This window comes from Haemaphysalis longicornis, unplaced genomic scaffold (assembly GCF_048455015.1).
Source record: "Haemaphysalis longicornis isolate Haplotype H1 unplaced genomic scaffold, Haemaphysalis longicornis Haplotype H1 scaffold_8, whole genome shotgun sequence".
In the NCBI taxonomy this organism is placed as follows: Eukaryota; Metazoa; Arthropoda; class Arachnida; order Ixodida; family Ixodidae; genus Haemaphysalis; species Haemaphysalis longicornis.
The window spans coordinates 2527563-2547379 of NW_027526445.1; the positions used below are offsets into that span (position 1 = coordinate 2527563).

Consider the following 19817-nt stretch of genomic DNA (forward strand, 5'->3'; position numbering starts at 1 on the left):
AGCCTTCCACTTTATCACGAAGACAATCACTTCTCATGAAGCCCATCATCCCCCTCCCTGGTTACTAGCTACAACTAACCGCAGTATTATTAATCTCGCAATTAAACTTATTGTACCGGTTATAATTTGATTGAAAAAGTATTTACAATTGTCCTATATACAAATTAAAGCAAAAAAAACGCAGGTATGCTGAAAATACTACTAGATATCTAACCAACAATTATTGTTTACCCAAAATCACTTGGCGCAGGAGCCCTGCTTTACAATGCCAGAGCAACCTCATCCGCATGACCCGGTGGACAAGGCCGAGAGGAACATGGGGCATCGCTTCGTGTGGCTGGGAACCGCCATCGCAGTGGTGATAGTGGTCACCATTGGACTGATCCTCGCGGTGATCGCATTCAATGCAGCTAACCAGAGGCTCAGTGAAATCACTAGCTCGGATCCCCTTTCATTCACAACGTAAGAGGAAGTTTACAACTGCGTACAACATTGCATCATTAGTATCATTTATATTGTGCTTCAGGAAGATGAATTCAGAGATTTGAAATCGGTCTTCTTTACATCCTGTTCGTGCAGAATAACAAACGACTTTGCGATGAGAGGTGGTTGTGCTTCTGGCGAAGGCTTTATATTGAATGTTGCATACAAGAATTGCCAAAATTATTCTTCGAGTTAAAGACACCATTCTGGTGGACAGAAACGTTGAAACAAATATTTTTTACTCTTGTTGATTTTCAATCTAGGGAATCAAGAATGCTCTATCAGGATATAAACAGAGATTCCGGTTTGAAAAAAAACAAAAAGTGAGTGCAATAAATTTGAACTTCTCTGAGAGGCAACGATGCCAACATTGAACACTGTAGTATGTCCCTTCCATCTTAACGGCAGCGTGATGCTCTTAGTATGCTATAGGGCGATGATTTCGGGTAGGTAGTTAAGACGTATGCTCTTTTGGGAGCACGAAGGTCGCGTACGCCCTACACGCGTCACTTTTGTTCCAGTTAAAAACACAGTGGACGTTCAAAATATTTATTTCTATTATGTCAAGCCCACAAATATGGGGCGCACCATTCTGAGCGGCTACTGAAGAAGGAATTCGACCGTTACCATCTTAAATGGGGAATTTGAACGACACAATCAGTTGCCGGGCATGTCATTTGGTTGTGTAGGAATAGATATTCGTTGTTTCTCTTTATTTCGGTAGGCTCACTGATGGGTTAAGAATTGAAGATTTAATGATAAAAACTGATCGACCCAGCGGCTGTACTAACTAAAATATGAAAATTTACAATGAGGGGAAGGCCAATTATTCGATAGAGGGAAGAACTGGGGAATTTCGGAGGCAAAGAATAGAATCAAGCGATCCTGTACAGCAGCGGTTGAATATCGAATAATTGATGCGTTCGTCTTGAGTGAACCTAGTGGGCTGCTCATATTGTTACCCGCCACTATGGCTCAGTGGCTAATGCGTTGTGCTGCTGACCACGAGGTCGCGGGTTCGATTCCCGGCTGCTGCGGCCGCTTTTCTGATGGAGGCGAAAAGCAAAAACTGACTAAGCATACGGGATTTTGGCGCACGTCAAAGATCTCCAGGTGGTCACAATTAATTCGGAGACCTCCACTACGGCGCGCCTCATCGCCTGCGTTGCGTCGGCGCGTTAAACACTGCAACAAATCAAAAAATAAATCTGTTCATATTGTTAATCAAGATGATGATGAATATGAATTATTGTCTTTTTTAAGTTGGCACGGCGCATGTCTTCAAGTTTTGAGCAACTATGACACCACGTTATCTATTTGTTTAATTAGCGTAAGTTCACGTGATATCTCTAGGATGAGGAGCATGGCTTTCGAATGCCCAGTAAGAAGCGTCGTGCTTGGTCGCGTTGCGTTGCTTACGCGCCCTTCTTTCTCTCTGTGGCTGGGATTCCAAATCTTCGCGCTCCCCCCGGACCAGGTTGGCTCGATATAGTATGTCAGTTCGTTTATCGCCAGAGCTGCGGGCGCATGCTACCAGTATCTCCAAGGTGGCGCAGTCTAACAAACGCGTGAAAATACGCCCAGGAAAACTGCGGACACTTGCAATGTGCATCGTATAAGCTTCCTCCACAGCGAGTAAAAACCTAATTATTCAGTAAAAATGGCATGCGTCTGAGGCCGGTGTTCCGTCGTCCTATAACCCACTTTTATTATTCTCCATGTCGCTGCCCAGTAATATGTGTTTTTCGTGATAGAATATCCTACATTTTCTTCTTCCGTGACCCCAGAAACGTAGAGCAAAGATAAGTTTCTTTTTTAATAATATGCGAATCTTATAAAATTGCCTAGAAATAGTTACGTCTAGTAGGAAATGTATTTGTTCCTATGCTTATCACTGTAGTCAAAAAAAAGTCTTTCTCGCTTTTGAGCAATCCAAATTCCCTTTTAACGGCTTTGAAATGAAAAACACACATCTTATAAAATAGAGCGAATATTCCATTTTAGATGCGACGCTGAGAGCATCCCCATACAAAAATATTGTATGGTCGGCTAAAGAAAATCCTTTTTATGGTCGGCTTTAGCTATTTGGCCCAATATTCTTTAGACGTTTCTATGGGTGTCTTTAGCGAATCGTATCGCCATTCCTATGGGTGTCTTTAGCTTCTTCTATAGCCAGTTCTGTGGTTGTCTTTAGATATTCGTATCGACATTCCTATGGGTGTCTTTAGGTTCTTCTATAGCCGGTTCTATGGTTGTCTTTAGCGATTCGTATCGCTATTCCTATGGGTGTCTTTAGGTTCTTCTATAGCCGGTTCTATGGTTGTCTTTAGCTATTCGTATCGACATTTCTATGGGTGTCTTTAGCTTCTTCTATAGCCGGTTCTATGGCTTTCTTTAGGTCTTCTTTTGATATCGCTATGGCTATAGAAGAAGCTAAAGACACCCATAGGAATATCCATAGAAATGGCTAAAGACAGCCATAGAAATGTCTAAAGATAATTGGGACAAATAGCTAAAGACAACCATAAGAAGGATTTTCAATAGCCGACCATACGATATTTTTGCATGGGCTGCAGCCAGAAGAGAATCGCCACTACTTGAAACACAGCGACAGCAGCAGCCTCTGGGAAATTATTAACACGCTGCCATGCCGGCATATAGCCTTGCGGATCTCTAGGACTTCTCCTGTGGCACTTAGGTTGTGTGGTTATCTGCATTCTGTTATATATGCTCCATGAACACTTCAGCGATATAGGGGGAGGGCGAGGTTGCGACTGCAAACACGTCGCCAGTTTTCATTCACACAAGGCTTAAACAAAGGCAAACAAGAAAAGCAAAACCAAGGGGTTTATTCATCCCATTCATTACAAAAAGGGCTACTATCTACGCTACTTCGCCGCCAGTAAAATGTTGTTCACATACGCCGATCGAAACACACAGCACACGCATTCCAACAATCTGGCTCACGCTTACGTCTTTCGCTCGACAGCCACACTACGCGGCACATTTTCCACGAACGCCCACCGAGACACATATACCTACAGGTGCTGGGTAGTCCACAGAAAATAGAAAACTCAGAAGTCATTCATTTCACTCAGTACGCAATGCACGAAGTTGCAAGTATGATGGCTAAAATGGAAATGCACTCTTAATTAAACAATGAAGATGGTCGCACATAATGCAATAATAAAAAACGTTTTCCAAGCCCGTTCAATTAGTTCCTTGTACGTTTTCTCAGTTCGCGAAAAAATAATTATATTTGTCTCATCACGGCGGCGAAATCTTCACTTCTGAGTACATTGCAATGCCCATGTGGTGCAGGGTAGCTTGGAAACGTATTCTTGAACACCAAAAAAGTCCTGCATTTCTCGCACAATACAGCCTCTTCAGTTCGTAAGATCACTCACCCTGGTGTTTTGCGTACGATGAAATTCCTGTCGTGGTATCGCAGGTATCCATTTTCGCATGACTTCGAGTTGATGTTGAATTAATCGTAACACTGTCACCATAAACACCGAAATTTCCGACAGCGAAAAGCGGCACATTTGCTTGGCGTCACACCATCAACACGAACACATTGCAGTCGAGTCGTAAATTTCCAACATTAGGCAACACGTGCCATGCCCGCGTACATGAGCAAGGAGACGAGATGTGGCTGACTGAGTACATCCTGGTATAACCAGGTCCATCGCGCTAGCAAATAGTGCGGAGATACGTGCCCATCTTTCGACCTTTTTCTAACTCGTTTTCTGGTAATGATTTTATTTGGCAAATACAACATCGCTTAACGTTTTGTTTTCTTCATCCGAAAACACTATATCTGTTATCAGTACTCAGGGAAAATTTTCTGCCACTGTTATTGCTGCGCGCACGAATACTAACACAGCAGAGAACGCCTGACCCTCTTTTCCACGAAAACTTCCCTTCGCACGACCGGGCTACAGCGTCGACGCGCGCGGCACTCACGCCGCACCTCCCCGGCCGGTCGTGGTCCCCTCTACCTTTTCAATGCCTCCCAGAACTTCCTGTCCCTGCCTCCTTCGGTCCAGCTTGGGTCGCTCTCCCCCTTTCTCAATGACTAATTTCAAAGTGAGCTCCGCGGGAGAAGGAATGTGGTTGTTCGCAGATGCCACCATATTTCTGACTGCGCCCGCAGGAACGGGGGCCGCGAAAGATCTTTCCAATTTGCTTCGACGCTGAGAAGGCCGTTTTCAGAGAAGCCCGCTTTTTCACTTGACCGCGGCAGCAAAGGGCCGCAAAGGAAGAATTCTCCGAACTTATAAGTCTTTCGGTCGACGTTCAATCGCAAGCTTTGCCGACGCACAGTATCCAAAGTTGCAACCTGAATTTGAGCGTTAATCTGTCTGTAGCTGCCTTTAATCGTACTTTTCCCGTATCGTTGGTATACTAGGTACCTAACGTTATTGAACAAAACTTTCATATAACTGGCCGATGAACCTCATCAGCGTTATTCAGTCTGTGTTTTAGATGTAGCTAGGTAAATCATGAGTGTATAAATTACGCGTCATAAGTCATATTGGAACCAGCGAAATAGAATTTAATGGTGCGCTCGAATTATACCTTTATAGGCTAACACTTTTTTATTAGCGGCTGGAGAGTTAGAGGCTCATGTCACTATGTAGTTAGCTAGGGAAGCTTTTATGGATGCAAGCCTCTAAATTCTGCGCCAAACGCTTTCCTAATTCCGGCTAAATGTTGCTTAATTGTCACACGTCTAAAGGTTTACAGTTATATATTGCGCCGTAGCCAGCCGCAGAAACTTTTATGGGTGCCTCTCTTTAGCTTTAGGGCAGATTCTCTCTAATAGCTGGCAGAAGACAGCTGAATGGTTCCAATTATGTAGACTTAGAGCTAGACAACGGTCTATATCCAGCCAAATGAACTTTTATGGCTTTCTCTCTTTAGGTTTAGGACGAATTCTTTTCAATAGCTGGCAAAACACAGCTCAATGGTTTTGAGTCTGTAGAGTTAGAGCTAAAAAACGGCCTATAGCCAGCCAAATGAGCTTTTATGGCTTTCTCTCTTTAGCTTTAGCACGAACTCTTTTCAATAGCTGGTGAAAGACAGCTGAATGGTTTCAAAACTGTAGACTTAAAGCTAAACATTGGTCTATAGCCAGGCAAAAGAGCTTTCTTGCGGCTACCCTATAGAACTAAAGTGATAGATTCTTCTTTAGCTGGCTACAGTACCCTGAATAGTTGTGACTCTATAGACTAAACAGACTAGGATGTTCTATAGTCGTCTAAAGAGAATTTTATGGTTTACATTCTTTAGTGCAGGATGCATAAAAACTTCAATAGCTGCCTATAGCCTAATTTATGCACTTTTATGGGTGACCATAGGGACCCATAGGCGGCCATAGCTCACCATACATTTTTCTATAGACGTCGATAAGGCATTTTTGTATGGGTCTCTTGCCGGCGGCCCTGTCCTTCCTGCGTGCGTCCATCGTCCTCGTCGGCGTCGTCGTCCGCACTCTCCTCCACTCTCCCCCACACGTCTCCGATAGCGAACAATCTCTCGCGAAGGCGTTGCTCTACTGAGCACGAGGTCGCGGGTTCGATTCCCGGCAGCGGCGGCCGCTTTTCTGATGGAGGCGAAAAGCAAAAACGCCCGTGTGTACGACATTTCGGCGCACGATAAAGATCCCCAGGTGGTCAAAATTAATCCGGAGCCCTCCACTACGGCGCGCCTCATCGCCTTCGTTGCGTCGGTGCGTTAAACCCCCACAATCAATCCATTCAATGCGTTAAACCCCCACAATCAATCCATTCCAATGCCCCTCTCGCGAGGGGCATTGGAATGGATTCGATTGGCTTGGCTTGGCTTGGCTTGGATTGGCTTGTATTGGATTCGGGTTGTATTGGATTAAAGTAGATTGTGTTGGATTGTGTTGCGTCATAGCCGTGGCAGACGCACTGGCGCCGGTGCGTGCCCAGGTGAGAGCGAACACTCTCTCTCAACATCTGCGGGCGCGTGGCGCAGCGCACTCTCACTCCGCCGGTGGGCGGCGCTGCGCGCAGCGCCGCGCGCGCTGACGCATGTGCAGTGCTCTCTCTCTCTCTGCGCGGTCTCCTTTCCTTCACTCGCGCTGCTCATATAACCGGTGTGCCGCTCTCCGGTGGCCTTTCGGTCGATGGTTGCTCTCAGCTTGCGCTTAAACTCCCCTCAGCGTCGCATCACACAAGGGTACAGCGAGGGGAGGTGGGCGTAATTTTTTTTAAAAGTAAACTTAAAACTTATAATTCACCGCTCGTATCCTGCAAGTCTCCCTGCCTGTCTACCAGGCAGGGAGCTCCGGGACCTCTTTGACTACCAGGGTAAGATCAAAGGAGAAAGTACCCCCGTCTCCCTGCTTTCCAATGTATCACATGGCATTTTCCAAACCCCCCTCCGAACGTGATCGGCCCCCGAAAAGGGGCCGCAACGAAGCTACATTCCCACCCTTGTTAACACTTGCACACCAAAAGTCAGATAACTATCCGCGATTCTTGATTGTTGAATCTCTTAACAAGTCGAATCCTATCTCCTCCCAGTCAGTGTTCCTTATCACCAAATTCCTTGAAGGCATCCTGGGCAAGTCTTTCAAAGCCAAGAAACTGAGAACCGGCGAAGTCCTGGTCGAGGTGAACACTCACCAGCAAGCCACAAGCCTCCTTACCCAGAATCGCATGGCAGATCTGGACATCAGAGTCACACCCCACCGTAGCCTCAATAGCTCTCAGGGTGTGATCTCTGAGCCACATCTGATAAATGAGACAGAAGCCGATCTGCTCGAAGGTCTAAAAGGCGAGGGCGTGACGGCAGTGATGCGCATCACCATGCGGCGAGATGATAAGCAAATCATGACGAAGCATAAAATCTTAACATTTGACCGTTCCTCACTCCCCGAATCCATCAAAGCAGGTTTCATTCATTGTTCTGTCCGGCCGTACATCCCGACCCCGCGGCGCTGTTTCAAGTGCCAACGGTTCGGGCATGGCACCACCTCCTGTCGTGGAAAAACAACGTGTGCGAAATGTTCATCGCAAGATCATGAGACAGATAACTGCCAGGCTGAACAATTAATGTGCAGCAACTGTCATGGACCTCATGCTGCGTACTCCCGCACGTGTGAAATGTTCCAGAGAGAAAAAAAGATAATCAACATCAACGTAACAGAAAGCATCACTTTCCCAGAGGCGCGGAAGAGGTCCGCCTCTTTCCCTCTGGGGAGGTACGCCGACGCAGCTCGCCGGGGGGTGGAGCGGCGTCTGGTTTCTACGGGGACCCAGTACCGCGAGTCGGACTTGGTCCCGCCCCCGCCCCCGCTGGGTTGCCTCACGCAGCCCAACCCGGCACCACGCCGCTTGCTGAGGCAGCAGCGGTTGTGGTGCAAACCACTTCTGTCGGGACCGGTGCCGCTCCCGCCTCTGTCTCCCCGTCCTCCAGTCTGTGGGAGGGTACCGAGGTGATGGACACCACGGGCCCCGCACCGGCTCCCACCGTCACCGCACCGCCCGTGCCACCTCTGGTGCCCCGGACGCCCTCGGCGGTGGCGGCTCAAACGAAGGGCTCCCGAGGGGGGGCCAAGTCCGGGGGGCCCGGTCCGTCGGGCACCCCTCGGACATCCGACGACGAGATGAATGTCGGGCTGTTCCTGCCTGCAACGCAGTGCAAGGAGCGGCCTCCGACGCCCAAGCCAGCAGCAGAAAGGCCCAAAAAGCCAAATCCTAGAGTAACAGCCCCGAAAGACACATGAACACACATACACACAGACTTCAATAGCTTCTAAATCTCCATAATGGGAAGAGAAAATATTACTCAATGGAACTGTAGAGGCCTCATTAAAAATCTTGATGATGTCCATGAGATATTGCATTCAAACCAGCCAAGTGTGATGTGTCTTCAGGAGACGCATTTGAATCCCAATCACACAAATTTCTTAAATAGGTACATGGTATTCAGAAAGGATAGAGTTGGCTGCACACACTCTTCGGGCGGTGTAGCCATAATAGCCCGAAAATCCCTAGCATGCCATCCTATCACTCTCAACACCGTCCTTGAGGCTGTAGCAATACGCACAATAATTTTTAATAGGTTGGTAACGGTATGCTCAATTTACATTCGTCCTGATTATGCACTTTCCAGCTCTGACTTCGAGGCGCTGGTTGACCAGCTGCCCGAACCGTACATCCTAACAGGCGACCTTAATGCACACAACTCTCTTTGGGGCTCCTCCAGAACGGATGCCCGAGGTCGCCTGATAGAGAAATTTCTTACATCTTCAGGATCATGCCTTTTCAACAAAAAGCAGCCTACATACCATAACTTAGGACATAATACATACTCACATCTCGACTTGGCTATTGGTTCTGCAATTCTCTTTCCATGTCTTGAGTGGGGCGTGGGCACTGACCCATATGGTAATGACCATTTCCCCACTTCCCTAGCATATATAGGTAAAGGCCCATGCAGTCCATCTTCCCATAAAAGGTTTAATGAATCAAAAGCAAACTGGAGCACATTCACACAAACATCTCAACTACACTACACATCCATAAAACACCTACACGTGGAGGAAGCCGCCCAACTCGTCACAGCGCACATCCTCGACGCCGCCGAAAAGTCCATTCCCCACGCCTCTGGTGCCCCGCGAAACCAGAGGAGGCCGTGGTGGAATGAGGACTGCAGGCGGGCGCGAGAGGCCCAGAACAAGGCGTGGGGTGTCCTTCGCCGGTACCCCACATCAGATAATCTCATTTCGTTTAAACGGGCCAAGGCTTTTGGGAAGCGAGTGCGCCGTGAGGCGAAAAGGGAGAGTTGGCGTACCTTTCTCACTTCCATCAACTCGTACACTGACACGCGAAAAGTATGGACACGAATACATAAACTAAAAGGACAACAGACACACAGCCTGCCCCTGGTTAGTACAACAGGGGACACACTGGGAGACCAGGCTAACACATTCGCACAACACTTCCAACATGTGTCCAGTTCAGCACACTACACCAACACTTTCATAAAACACAAAACATCCTGTGAGAAGAAGTCCTTGAGAGACAGTAATAAGTCGACCTCATCTTATAACACCCCCTTCTCACTGCATGAGCTGAAGATCGCACTTAGTACTTGTGAACCTTCAGCTCCAGGCGCAGACAACCTTACATACACTATGATTCAACACTTGCACACAGACACACTTGAAACCCTCCTTCACCTCTATAACAAAATATTTCTTTCGGGGCACCTCCCAGGGTCATGGAGGGAGGCCGTCGTAGTGGCCTTTCTGAAAGAAGGGAAGGACCCTTCCTCTCCCACAAGTTATCGTCCCATCGCCCTCACAAGCTGCCTGTCTAAGCTGTTCGAGAAGATGATCAATAGGAGACTCATGTACTTCTTAGAGTACAACGGTCTTCTCGACAGCTGCCAGGCTGGCTTCAGGGCTGGGAGATCCACCAATGATCAACTGGTTGCATTGGAAACATATCTAAAAGATGCCTTCATTCATAAGCAGTATTGTATAACAGTCTTCTTCGATATGGAGAAGGCCTATGACACGGCCTGGCGGTACGGAATCTTGTGTGACCTCAAGTCGTTTGGTGTTTCCGGCAACATGTTGAACACGCTCAGTAGCTACATGTCGGAAAGGACCTTTCGAGTGAGGGTTGGCAGTGCCCTTTCGAATGTATACGTGCAGGAAAATGGCGTCCCTCAAGGCAGTGTCTTGAGCTGCACACTGTTTATTGTTAAGATGAACTCACTTCGAAAGGCATTGCCACCAACCATTTTCTGTTCTATATATGTAGATGACGTTCAAATATCTTTTAAGTCCTGTAACTTCTCAGTTTGTGAACGCCAAGTCCAGCTTGGGGTGAACCAACTTGCTGGCTGGGCAGACACAAACGGTTTTAAACTGAACCCTGGAAAGAGTACTTGTGTTGTGTTCTCCCGCAAGCGCGGGATTAAGGCAGAACCGGAGATCACCCTTCATCGCGCTTCTATCCCTGTAAAAAAAGGAGCACAAGTTTTTAGGTGTCATATTTGATGAAAAACTCACGTTCATACCACACATCAAACAACTTAAACATAAATGCCTGAAAACACTAAACATTCTCAAAGTCCTCTCCCACCAGTCGTATGGTGCAGACAAAGAACTCCTTCTTCGCGTCTTTACCGCCTTAGTCGGGTCTCGGCTAGACTACGGTAGTGTTGTGTATGGGTCGGCATCAAAAACAGCACTAAAAATGCTTGACCCAGTTCTCCATTTGGGCCTGCGCCTTGCGTGTGGTGCGTTCCGCACTAGCCCGGCCCAGAGTCTGTACGCTGAAAGTAACAAGTGGTGCCTGGAACATCAACGAATGTACATAGATTTATTATATGCTTTTAAGGTCTCATCATTCAATAACCATCCTTTTAAACCTGTCCTCAACGATACATCAACAACCCAGCTATTCTCAAGTCGTCCATCTGTTCCTTTGCCCTACTCTCTGAGGGTGAGAGAGGAAGCTTCAGGTATTTCCGTTGGGTTTTTAGATGTCTGTACCAGTGTTGCGGAATTACCATCCCGGAATTGGAATGACTCCGGAATCATTCCACATTTTCGCGACCCCGGAATGGAATGGGAATAGAATTGCGGCGATACTTGGAGGAATGGAATGGGAATGGAATTAAGAGCCTTTTGCCCGGAATGGAATGGGAATGGAATTACATGTATTTTTCCAAAAATAAAGCGCTTTTCCTTCTACGCGTTGTTGTTTAAAAATATCCAGAAACACGCGGAAGAACTCACCAGCCCAAGTTCAAACAAAATGGCGCCCCTCAGCTCTCCCCTTGGGGAGCGGCTATACTGTATAGCGCTGCACGTTTTCTTTCTTTTTTTTTCTTTCGACACCTCGGGGTGGGTTCGTAAGTGCGCACAATAATGACTTTCTAAGAAAAGGGGCAACGACGTTTGAGGCTGACCACGCTGCCAGCACATGGCTGCCAGTGAGGAGGTAACGAAAATGAAACAAAAAACAGAAAAGGGGCGCTTTGAACACCGCAGGTTAGTCACGAGAATGCGTGAGAAGTTACGGGTGACGGGTCAGTGCTGGAGGGACTGCAGGAGCAGGATATTTTGTGCACAAGTTCTTCGAAAGCCAAAATTTCTTGGGGGGGTGCCTTACTGCCGATTTTAGTTCGCCGTGGCGGCCGCTAGAGGGACCAGTACTTGAAAAAGGTCCATTCTGTCCTTAACCAGCGCTGTAGTCTATTCTAGTACACTGTAACAGCGCTGCAACGATGTTCGTCGCGATTCTCCGCGGAATAACCGCGGCTCTAAGACGTTTACTCTTTCGCATAATAAAGTTTGATCAATCAATCAAAGACGTTGGTGTCCGTCGTGGAGAACCACGGCGGCGGTATCCTATCCCACCAACTGCGCCTTGTGATTGGTTACCTCGGCGGCGCCTTCGCCCCGGCCGTGAGCTGCCTCCCCACCCTTCACTTTTATTTTTTGCTTCCGGAACCTTTGGCGACTGGCATCACACCGTGCCGTCAGCGAGACGCTGCCGCGATGCTTGTGTTTGTCGCAAGCTTTCGCATATGAGCTTACACGACAAATCACCCTGCGCTCTTCCTTCTCCCCAAAGAACTTTTGCAATACTATCCCTTCTGTCTAGACACTCGGACGCCTTTGCCCGAAGCAGCGCTGACGAAGGCCAAAAATATTGGTTCGGGCATTCAGCCGAAACAGGAGAGCCCATGTATCAGGAACTGCGGCCACGGCTGCGCCTCCCAGGTCCGACGCGGCGATTCGCGAACGAAACTTCCAGACGACATTTCCAAAAACCAGAAGGTCGGTGCTAGCACCTTCCCCCGTACGGGATTACCTGGAACCAGATGCCTCTTTGAAAAGTTGTTCACGAGTCGGCTGTTTCCTTGGAGGGTGCCCATGGCGGTCGAAACAGTGAAAACGGGGGCGCGGGTACTTCGTGGCCCGTCTTCAAAGAACTTTGTTGGGCTACGTCCCTGTCTTACTTTCCAGTCTAGGCTTGTTAAACTAGTGTTTATATTCTTCTCCAAAAAATTCCCCCTACTTGCCTACTCTGGCTTGCATTTTTGCTGGTTTTCCAGATGCACCACCCCTTCTAAGCAAAGGAACGCTTCTTTGCGAAGAGGCGGCGAGAGGCCTACAGCGTAGCCTCTAGAAGCGGTTTGCAAGCACGTGGACTGACTCAGTTTTTTTGATGGATGCTCTCCTAGACCCACGGTTTAAGTCTTCTTGGTGATCAGCTGCAACAGCCGAGAAAATCGTTCTGCTGTTCTGGGGAAGGGGCCTCTTTTGTTAGGGCAGGACAGCGCCAGCACCGTCTCGAATGTAGACTGTGAGGCGGGGCCAAGCCGAGTGATGTTTAGAAACATCATGCAGAATGAAAACACCCGCTTAGATAATATGCCTGAAACCCTTGTGGGGGAAGTCTTCCTGTACCTTTCAGAGGGAACTTCTGCAGACACGGTTAAGCCCCTGACCTACTGGAAAGCGAACGCTAGCCGTTTGCCCTTGCTTTCCCGACTGGCAAGGGCAGTGTTCACTGTGAATGCCACGTCAGCTGATGTGGAACACGTGTTTTCCACGACATCGCTGATCATGACAGCGAAGCGAAACTGGCTGTCAAACAGGTCTTTCGAGCAGCTCATGTTTGTCAAGCGCAACGCATAGGGAGAAGGCAACTGTTTCTTTATGTTAATTTTTTGTTTTTATAACTGGCCGTTAAAGCAGCCATCATTTACACTTTGTGTTTTTAATGAATGAAACTAAAATAGAGCTTTTTTGCACCTTGCACTGCAGCTTGCGACCTTTATTGAAGCAAATAAAAATCCCGACGAAAACTAAGCACTTTTTCTAGCGTAGCAATTTCCACAGCACTAGACTGGCCAATTGAGGAACGTGTCTTTCTATAAATATCGTTATCATTTTTCTTTACATCTTTTCTTTAGATTAATCACCCAGACAAGACGACACTTCGAGAAACGTACATTGCTACTCCACTGAATGCAACTCCTCGAATTAGTTATACAGACCTCAGTACATGTTTTTGCTTAGTCGAATGCCGCAACGCATTCTCTAAGTCCTTTAGTTAGCTACAGCCAACGGTGGCGTGGTTTAAAAGTGTGAACTATCTGCCAATTTGTAAAAAAAACCAAGACACAAACTATTACACAAACAAATGGACTATCCCAGTATACGCTAACGGGAGAAAAAAAAGTATCTCTGCGCATTGGTTCCCATCGAGACAGCCATACAAAGGTCGGTACTCGCGAATACTCTAGGCATAGCCTGAACTTTCCCTCCTGCGCATTGGAGTATACCTGACGCACGTAACTAAGCTTTTCGGCAAGGCAGACATTGCATACCTACGCACACGCAAACAGAAAATTCTCACCCCATCCGCGTTTGCAAGGCGCGCTTTACGTGCGTGAGTGCTGACGACCTAAACGGCCCCTGATCCGTATTTGGTGCAAAGGCAGGACAAGGTGCTCGAGCAGTGAACTGTTCCAGCTAATACCATCAGATCCGGAAGTTCTGTTCACCGTTAACAAAATTATACTTCTAATCATACTCACGACCGCTCCATACGCGTGTAAACTGCTTAAAAGGAGTATAATGTCTTCTTCAAACATACAAAATAGAACATGCCGTCACGTTAACAATAAATTGATTGATTGTAGGGTTTAACGCACCGACGCAACGCAGGCGATGAGGCGTGCCGTAGTGTAAGGCTCCGGATTAATTTTGACCACCTGGGGATCTTCAACGTGCGCAAAAATCTCGTACACACGGGCGTTTTTGCTTTTCGCCTCCATCAGAATAGCAGCCGCCGCGACCGGGAATCGAACCCGCGACCTCGTGCTAAGCAGCGCGACGCCTTAGCCACTGAGCCACCGCGGCGGGTACGTTAACATTAAAACATTCACGCTTAAGCACTAGTAAAACATCACAACTCGTAAACACAAGCTGACCATGCAAATACTATAACAACAACTGGGAGAACTGCCCCTGTGGTAATTAGTCGGGTAATTGCAACGCACGAGATAGGCCACGAAGCCACCATTATTTGACCTTGGTGACGTGTTTCGCGTATTTTAGCAGTTCTTAACGCTTGTATAACATCAGCTCAATAGTGGGTTCATTGGTAACTCTATAACAACCCGAAAAAAACTACCAACGTGCTTTTCATACGTTGAGGAATTAGAGGAATGGAATTGAACTGCCCGGCAATTCCAGGAGTGGGAATGGGGGTCGTTTTGGCATTCCGAGGAATTGAAAAGAATGGAATTTAGGCAAGATGTCATTCCCCGGAATGGAATTGGAATGGAATGAGGGCGCCCATTCCGCAACACTGGTCTGTACATCATCATCATTTTCTGACGTTATACCACCATGGCAACTGCAGCCTGTTTGTTGTGAGGTTTCTTTCATGAAAATAGATAAAAACAGGGTTCCGAGAGCTGCGATTGTGCAGCATTTCTTGTCGCTTCAGGAGAAATATAAATGTTCCGAATTCTATAGCGATGCCTCGAAAACTTCAACAACAGTGTCGTGCGCCGCTCATGGTCCCAACTTTATTGCTTGCAGAACCATCAGTGTACACACCACTATCTTCTCTGCAGAAGCATATGGCATCTTACTCATCGTTCAGCACATTCTTAAAAAACAAATTCCTAAGTCCGTCATCTTCACAGACTCTTTGAGCATTGTGCGTACATTGTCTTCACACAGACCCAGGAAAAACCACATTGTCAATCTTGTCTTTAATTTCATAATGTCAATATATGCAAATAATTTTCAACTAATCCTGTGCTGGGTTCCAGGCCATGCTGGAATCGCGGGGAATGAGACCGCAGATGAAATGGCCGCCACTGCTGCACTTGCAAACACAATGGACATACCAACAATACCCTACACTGACCTCAAGCCACACATCCGACAACACCTTCGCAAAACATGGCAAGCCGACTGGAATACACAGACAGACAAGTTACACATAATAAAGCCACACTTAGGATAATACACTAGTGACTCAAACAACAGATTCATCGAAGTTGCCCTAGCTAGATTACGGATAGGCCACACACACGCGACACACTCCCATCTGCTCACTGGATCTCCAAGACCCCTGTGTAGCAGGTGTGGGGAGGGCCTATCCGTACTTCACATCCTCATTACATGCAAAGCACTCCAGACAACAAGACGCAAGCACTTCCCCCAACTCTACAGACAACACATTCCACTACACCCAGCACTCTTTCTAGCGGATGATCCCGTGATTCCTGTGCAGCGCACTTTTAAGTTTCTCAGTGACATCAAGTTTTTACATCTCATTTCCTATCACGCGTAGTTTTTTAAAGCTTTATTTCATACCACGCACCATCACAACCTGGCCCTTTACACCAGCCATCCTCACTGTCTTTTATTGATTTTACTTTTGTTCTTGCTTACTGATTTCAGTGTCTACGTTTTCACCTCTTATATTTAACCACTGTTTTGGCGCTCTTTGCCCCAGCTGGCCTTGCGCCATTAACATCCAACCGTCATCATCATCATCCTGCAAGCTGTGTGTTGTTATTCCTTTTAAGAGTTTTACTGAAATGTCTGTACAACAAAAAAAGAGAAAGTTTACAAAACTTTCCCATTTTAAAATTTTGTTACGTCTATGCCTGTCATATTCATCTTGGGAAATTTCGTGCAGAATTGATGGCGGTGCACAGTCCACTTCGGCAGGCAGCACACTGCATACCGCAACGACCACCCAGACTTGGCGCTACACTTTTGACACATGTGTGAAATTAGGCAACCAACTCAACAAATGAATCACGGCCGTGGAAACACAGGGTGCAAAACGTCAGTGAATTGTCTGAAACCGATCAGAGCTAAACAATGGAGAGCCCTGTTTTTCGCTCACTATTCTTGTATCTCTTCGTGTTTCAGTAGAGAGACATATAATTTTTCGCCAATTATTACTCAAAAGAAGATCACAATATTAGATTCTCATGTTTCAACCGAAATGCTAGTGGCATGAGTGCTCATGGTCTAACAATATAGCGCCAATAAGTTGTACTGTGTTTGTTAACCTTAAATTGGAAATGAGCGAAGTGGCTGCGATTGTTGTGCCTATAAACAAACATCTACCAAATGTTCACGTAGAAGACTGTTCGGAGGATGCAGATTGCACTAAATTCTGCCGTTGTGTGAAATATATATTTCACTCAACGCCCCCGATTTGCCCAGTCCACCACGTGGTTTATGTCCTCCTGAAACCTGTGTCCCCGGTTACAGTTTTATCGACACAAACTGTGACAGCGTCTAAATCACAACCTACATGGAGCACACTTAGAGCGTACCGACAGACTGCAATATTTAAGCATAAAAACGTAAGCCTAAGATTTTTGAGGGAAACCGAAATTCGCTAAATTGTTGCTTCTAGACTGGCGTTTTATGCTTACATTAAAGCTATTGAATGGCTACTTTTGCAAAACAAAACAAATAGTTTTTGTAATGGTTGTCTTCAAACAATCATAATATTTAATATTACAAGGTCATCTGTCTCTGGTCTCCGCAACACCGCGGATTATTATCGCCGAAATGAAAGCGCTACTGTTTTAAGATGCTTTTGAAAAAGACAGTCCACCGCCATATATCTGTGGACTTCACCTTGATAACTTTAAAAAGAAAAACTGTAGGTTGTTCAGTTTTAAAAATGCACCGACATCCATTACCCGCTCTACCAATGTTATCCACATTTTTATCTGACGGTAGGAATGTGCGGTTCTGCTCAGGTCCGAAACACCAGAAGCCGACTCAACGAGTGCTGCATCGAAGCGGCTCATGCGGGAAGGCTCGACAATGGCTTCGTGGACAGATGAGGAGGAAGCCCATACTACTGCTCCGTCTGCCACCTATGTCATAACCACAAACAGCACCGAAGAAGAAAGCGAGGAAGCACAGCCTGAGCACCGAAGTTCTCCGAAGAAGAGCGAATCAGCAGGCTGATCTTCCGTTATCCAGAACGGGATGTTACAGTGTCGTACAAGTAATAAACGCTAGTGCAATGCACTTACTACTTCAGAATTTTAAAACAAAGCGGTACCAGAGTGGGAGTGTTACTTCTGCCGTCTTACGTGCATAGAGGGCGGCCACTTAATATACGCACTGTTGTGCATCCCTCAGAAAGCTCATCTCGGCCTGTGACAGCGATAGTTCCCTTTCACTCCACTGCGTAACCTGTGGAACTATGTTATGGTAACGTGGCGGCGGCGACTCGGTAATAAAAGCAGCCGCGGCGGAACGAAAACAGATTCGTTTTAAGATTGATTATCGGCCAGTTTCGATAAATGAGACAAATAATTTTTCATCTTGCCCTACTCGTTTTGGCAAAACAGGTTGTAGTGAGTTATCGGGCATGCCTTGAATCAAGGCCGTACTTTTCTGGCGGGTGTACATGACCACACGGGTAGTAAGGAACCCCGCCTCGCGACAGCTTTCGCGACAGTGACAGCTCTCAGCACATGAGCGTCAGGTGACCGACCCGCTCGTGTTTCAGTTCATCGTAAAAATACCTCACGAACATCAGTGTAAGGCGTAGACTAAATCCGAAAGAGAAATCAAAGAACCTGTTAGCTATTTGCTGGGCCTCTCCGGTCCGACATACACAGCCAATGTCCACAAGCCTGAAAATACTGTCAACTTGACAACAAATTTTAATGTGTTGTGTTGACATGTCTTCGATAATGAAGCTGCAGAATGAAGCTACACAATTGAGCCCTGGGCGGTGAGCAGCTGCACAACCTCGGGGGCAGATAGCTGCCAGGGGAGGGATAGGCAAGAAAGGAACGTACACGTGTGCGGTAGCCGAGAGCAGGCCGCCACCGCAACGATTAGCGCGCGCCACGAAGTAACGCAAAGACGCCATGTGCAGCACGGAGCCGTATGCGATGGAGGAAGACGAGCATCCAGTGGTCGTTACTCGTGCAGCGGCGAGGCTTAAACAACATCGTGAGGTGAAAAAAGATGATGAATAAACCGTTTATTAGTTGCAAACGTCTGTACACCCTTAGAATATCGCTCCTTCAACATACGTTTTAATGGCCTAAACAAGGCTGTGAACCTTTCTCTAATAACTAACAACAACCAAAGCTAAACCACACCAATTTTTGTATGCAGTTCAAAAAGATTTAACTCTCTGCTTCCGTAGTGCTCTGCTTTGGATCGGTTGAATGCTTCCTGGTATCGGAGGGGAAGGGGTGAACTCTCTAACATGAAGAGGAATGTGTTTACTGGTATTTTCTGCTGATCTTCTTAAACCAGTTTTCGTGGAGCGTGTCTTCCCCTCTTGGTTGAAGTGTTCGGGTTGGAAAGAACCTGAAAAGCAGAAAAAGAGAACAGAAATAGCAAAGCCAAGAAACTCGTTGTACATAAAAACTGCAGTGCTTCTTCCAATTAGCGCCACTGATCTCAGAAAAAAAAATTACTTCTTGCTTCGCAACTTTATATTTGCAGTTGAAGGACTCCTTCCTTGCCAGCCCCTGGGGTGTAAATTTTGTTTATAAATGTATTTATCATTTCCATACCTAAATGAACTCCTGCAATTACTACACACCCGCCTAACCAACCTAACTGTTGTTGGGGCATCCCAGTAGAATAAGAAGAAGACGACGACGAAGAAAAGTAAAAGAAAAGGAACTGCGAGAGCCTTTACCCCAATGTTAATTCTCATTCGTTTAATTGCTTTGATTACTCAATCCTAGGACCTCAAATGCCGTATTGATCAGAGTAAGCGAGATGAATAGGGTCTCTACAATTGGCATCTGTTTGGTTAATGCAGCGTCTCTGCAAGTCTCTGTGCTGCCCCCGTATTCTGGCTTATATATTTGATGAGAGATGCAGCTAGATTTTTCGTTGTTATCTTGGCACATTTTGCGACACTACGAGCAAGTACAGCTTCTTTGGTCTATGAGACAATACAAGGGTCCTTTCGTAGCCCACGGGTTTTTTCCCCGGAGATCTAAAAATGTTGGCGGCGTGTGTAAGTGTTGTGGTGGCGCGTTTTTTCTTTTGCACGTGCTTGCATGCGTCTTTTTCTACTTTCTAATCAATTTGCAGAGACAACTGAATACCCTTTCTTCGGTGACTGCGCTCTTTTCTTCTGCAATTTGTACCAGTTTGTTCTATAGACAATAAAACAACAACACAGTGTTTCTGGATGAAAATGTAGCCTTTAGGGCAGACGATGTATATGCTAACACCGTTCATAAATGTTTAGGACGAAACCTTTTTCTGGCCTCAATTTCAT

General features: G+C 46.6%; 1 protein-coding gene across 1 annotated transcript; it reads left to right on the top strand.

Annotated features, from left to right (window-relative positions):
* The first annotated feature begins 252 nt into the window (after positions 1 to 252).
* LOC144149726 (uncharacterized) lies at positions 253 to 17518 on the top strand. The gene is made up of 2 exons (XM_077681379.1): positions 253 to 462; positions 17305 to 17518. The coding sequence occupies exons 1-2, from the start codon at positions 266 to 268 to the stop codon at positions 17516 to 17518; spliced, it is 411 nt and encodes a 136-aa protein (XP_077537505.1). The 5' UTR covers positions 253 to 265.
* The last annotated feature ends 2299 nt before the right edge of the window (positions 17519 to 19817 follow it).

What these genes read in the sequence shown, in the direction of transcription:
- LOC144149726 (XM_077681379.1), top strand. Translation starts at nt 266, where the DNA reads ATGCCAGAGCAACCTCATCCGCATGACCCGGTGGACAAGGCCGAGAGG. An exon ending in GATCCCCTTTCATTCACAAC is followed by an intron (nt 463 to 17,304) that starts GTAAGAGGAAGT and finishes GGTTCTGCTCAG; the next exon opens with GTCCGAAACACCAGAAGCCG.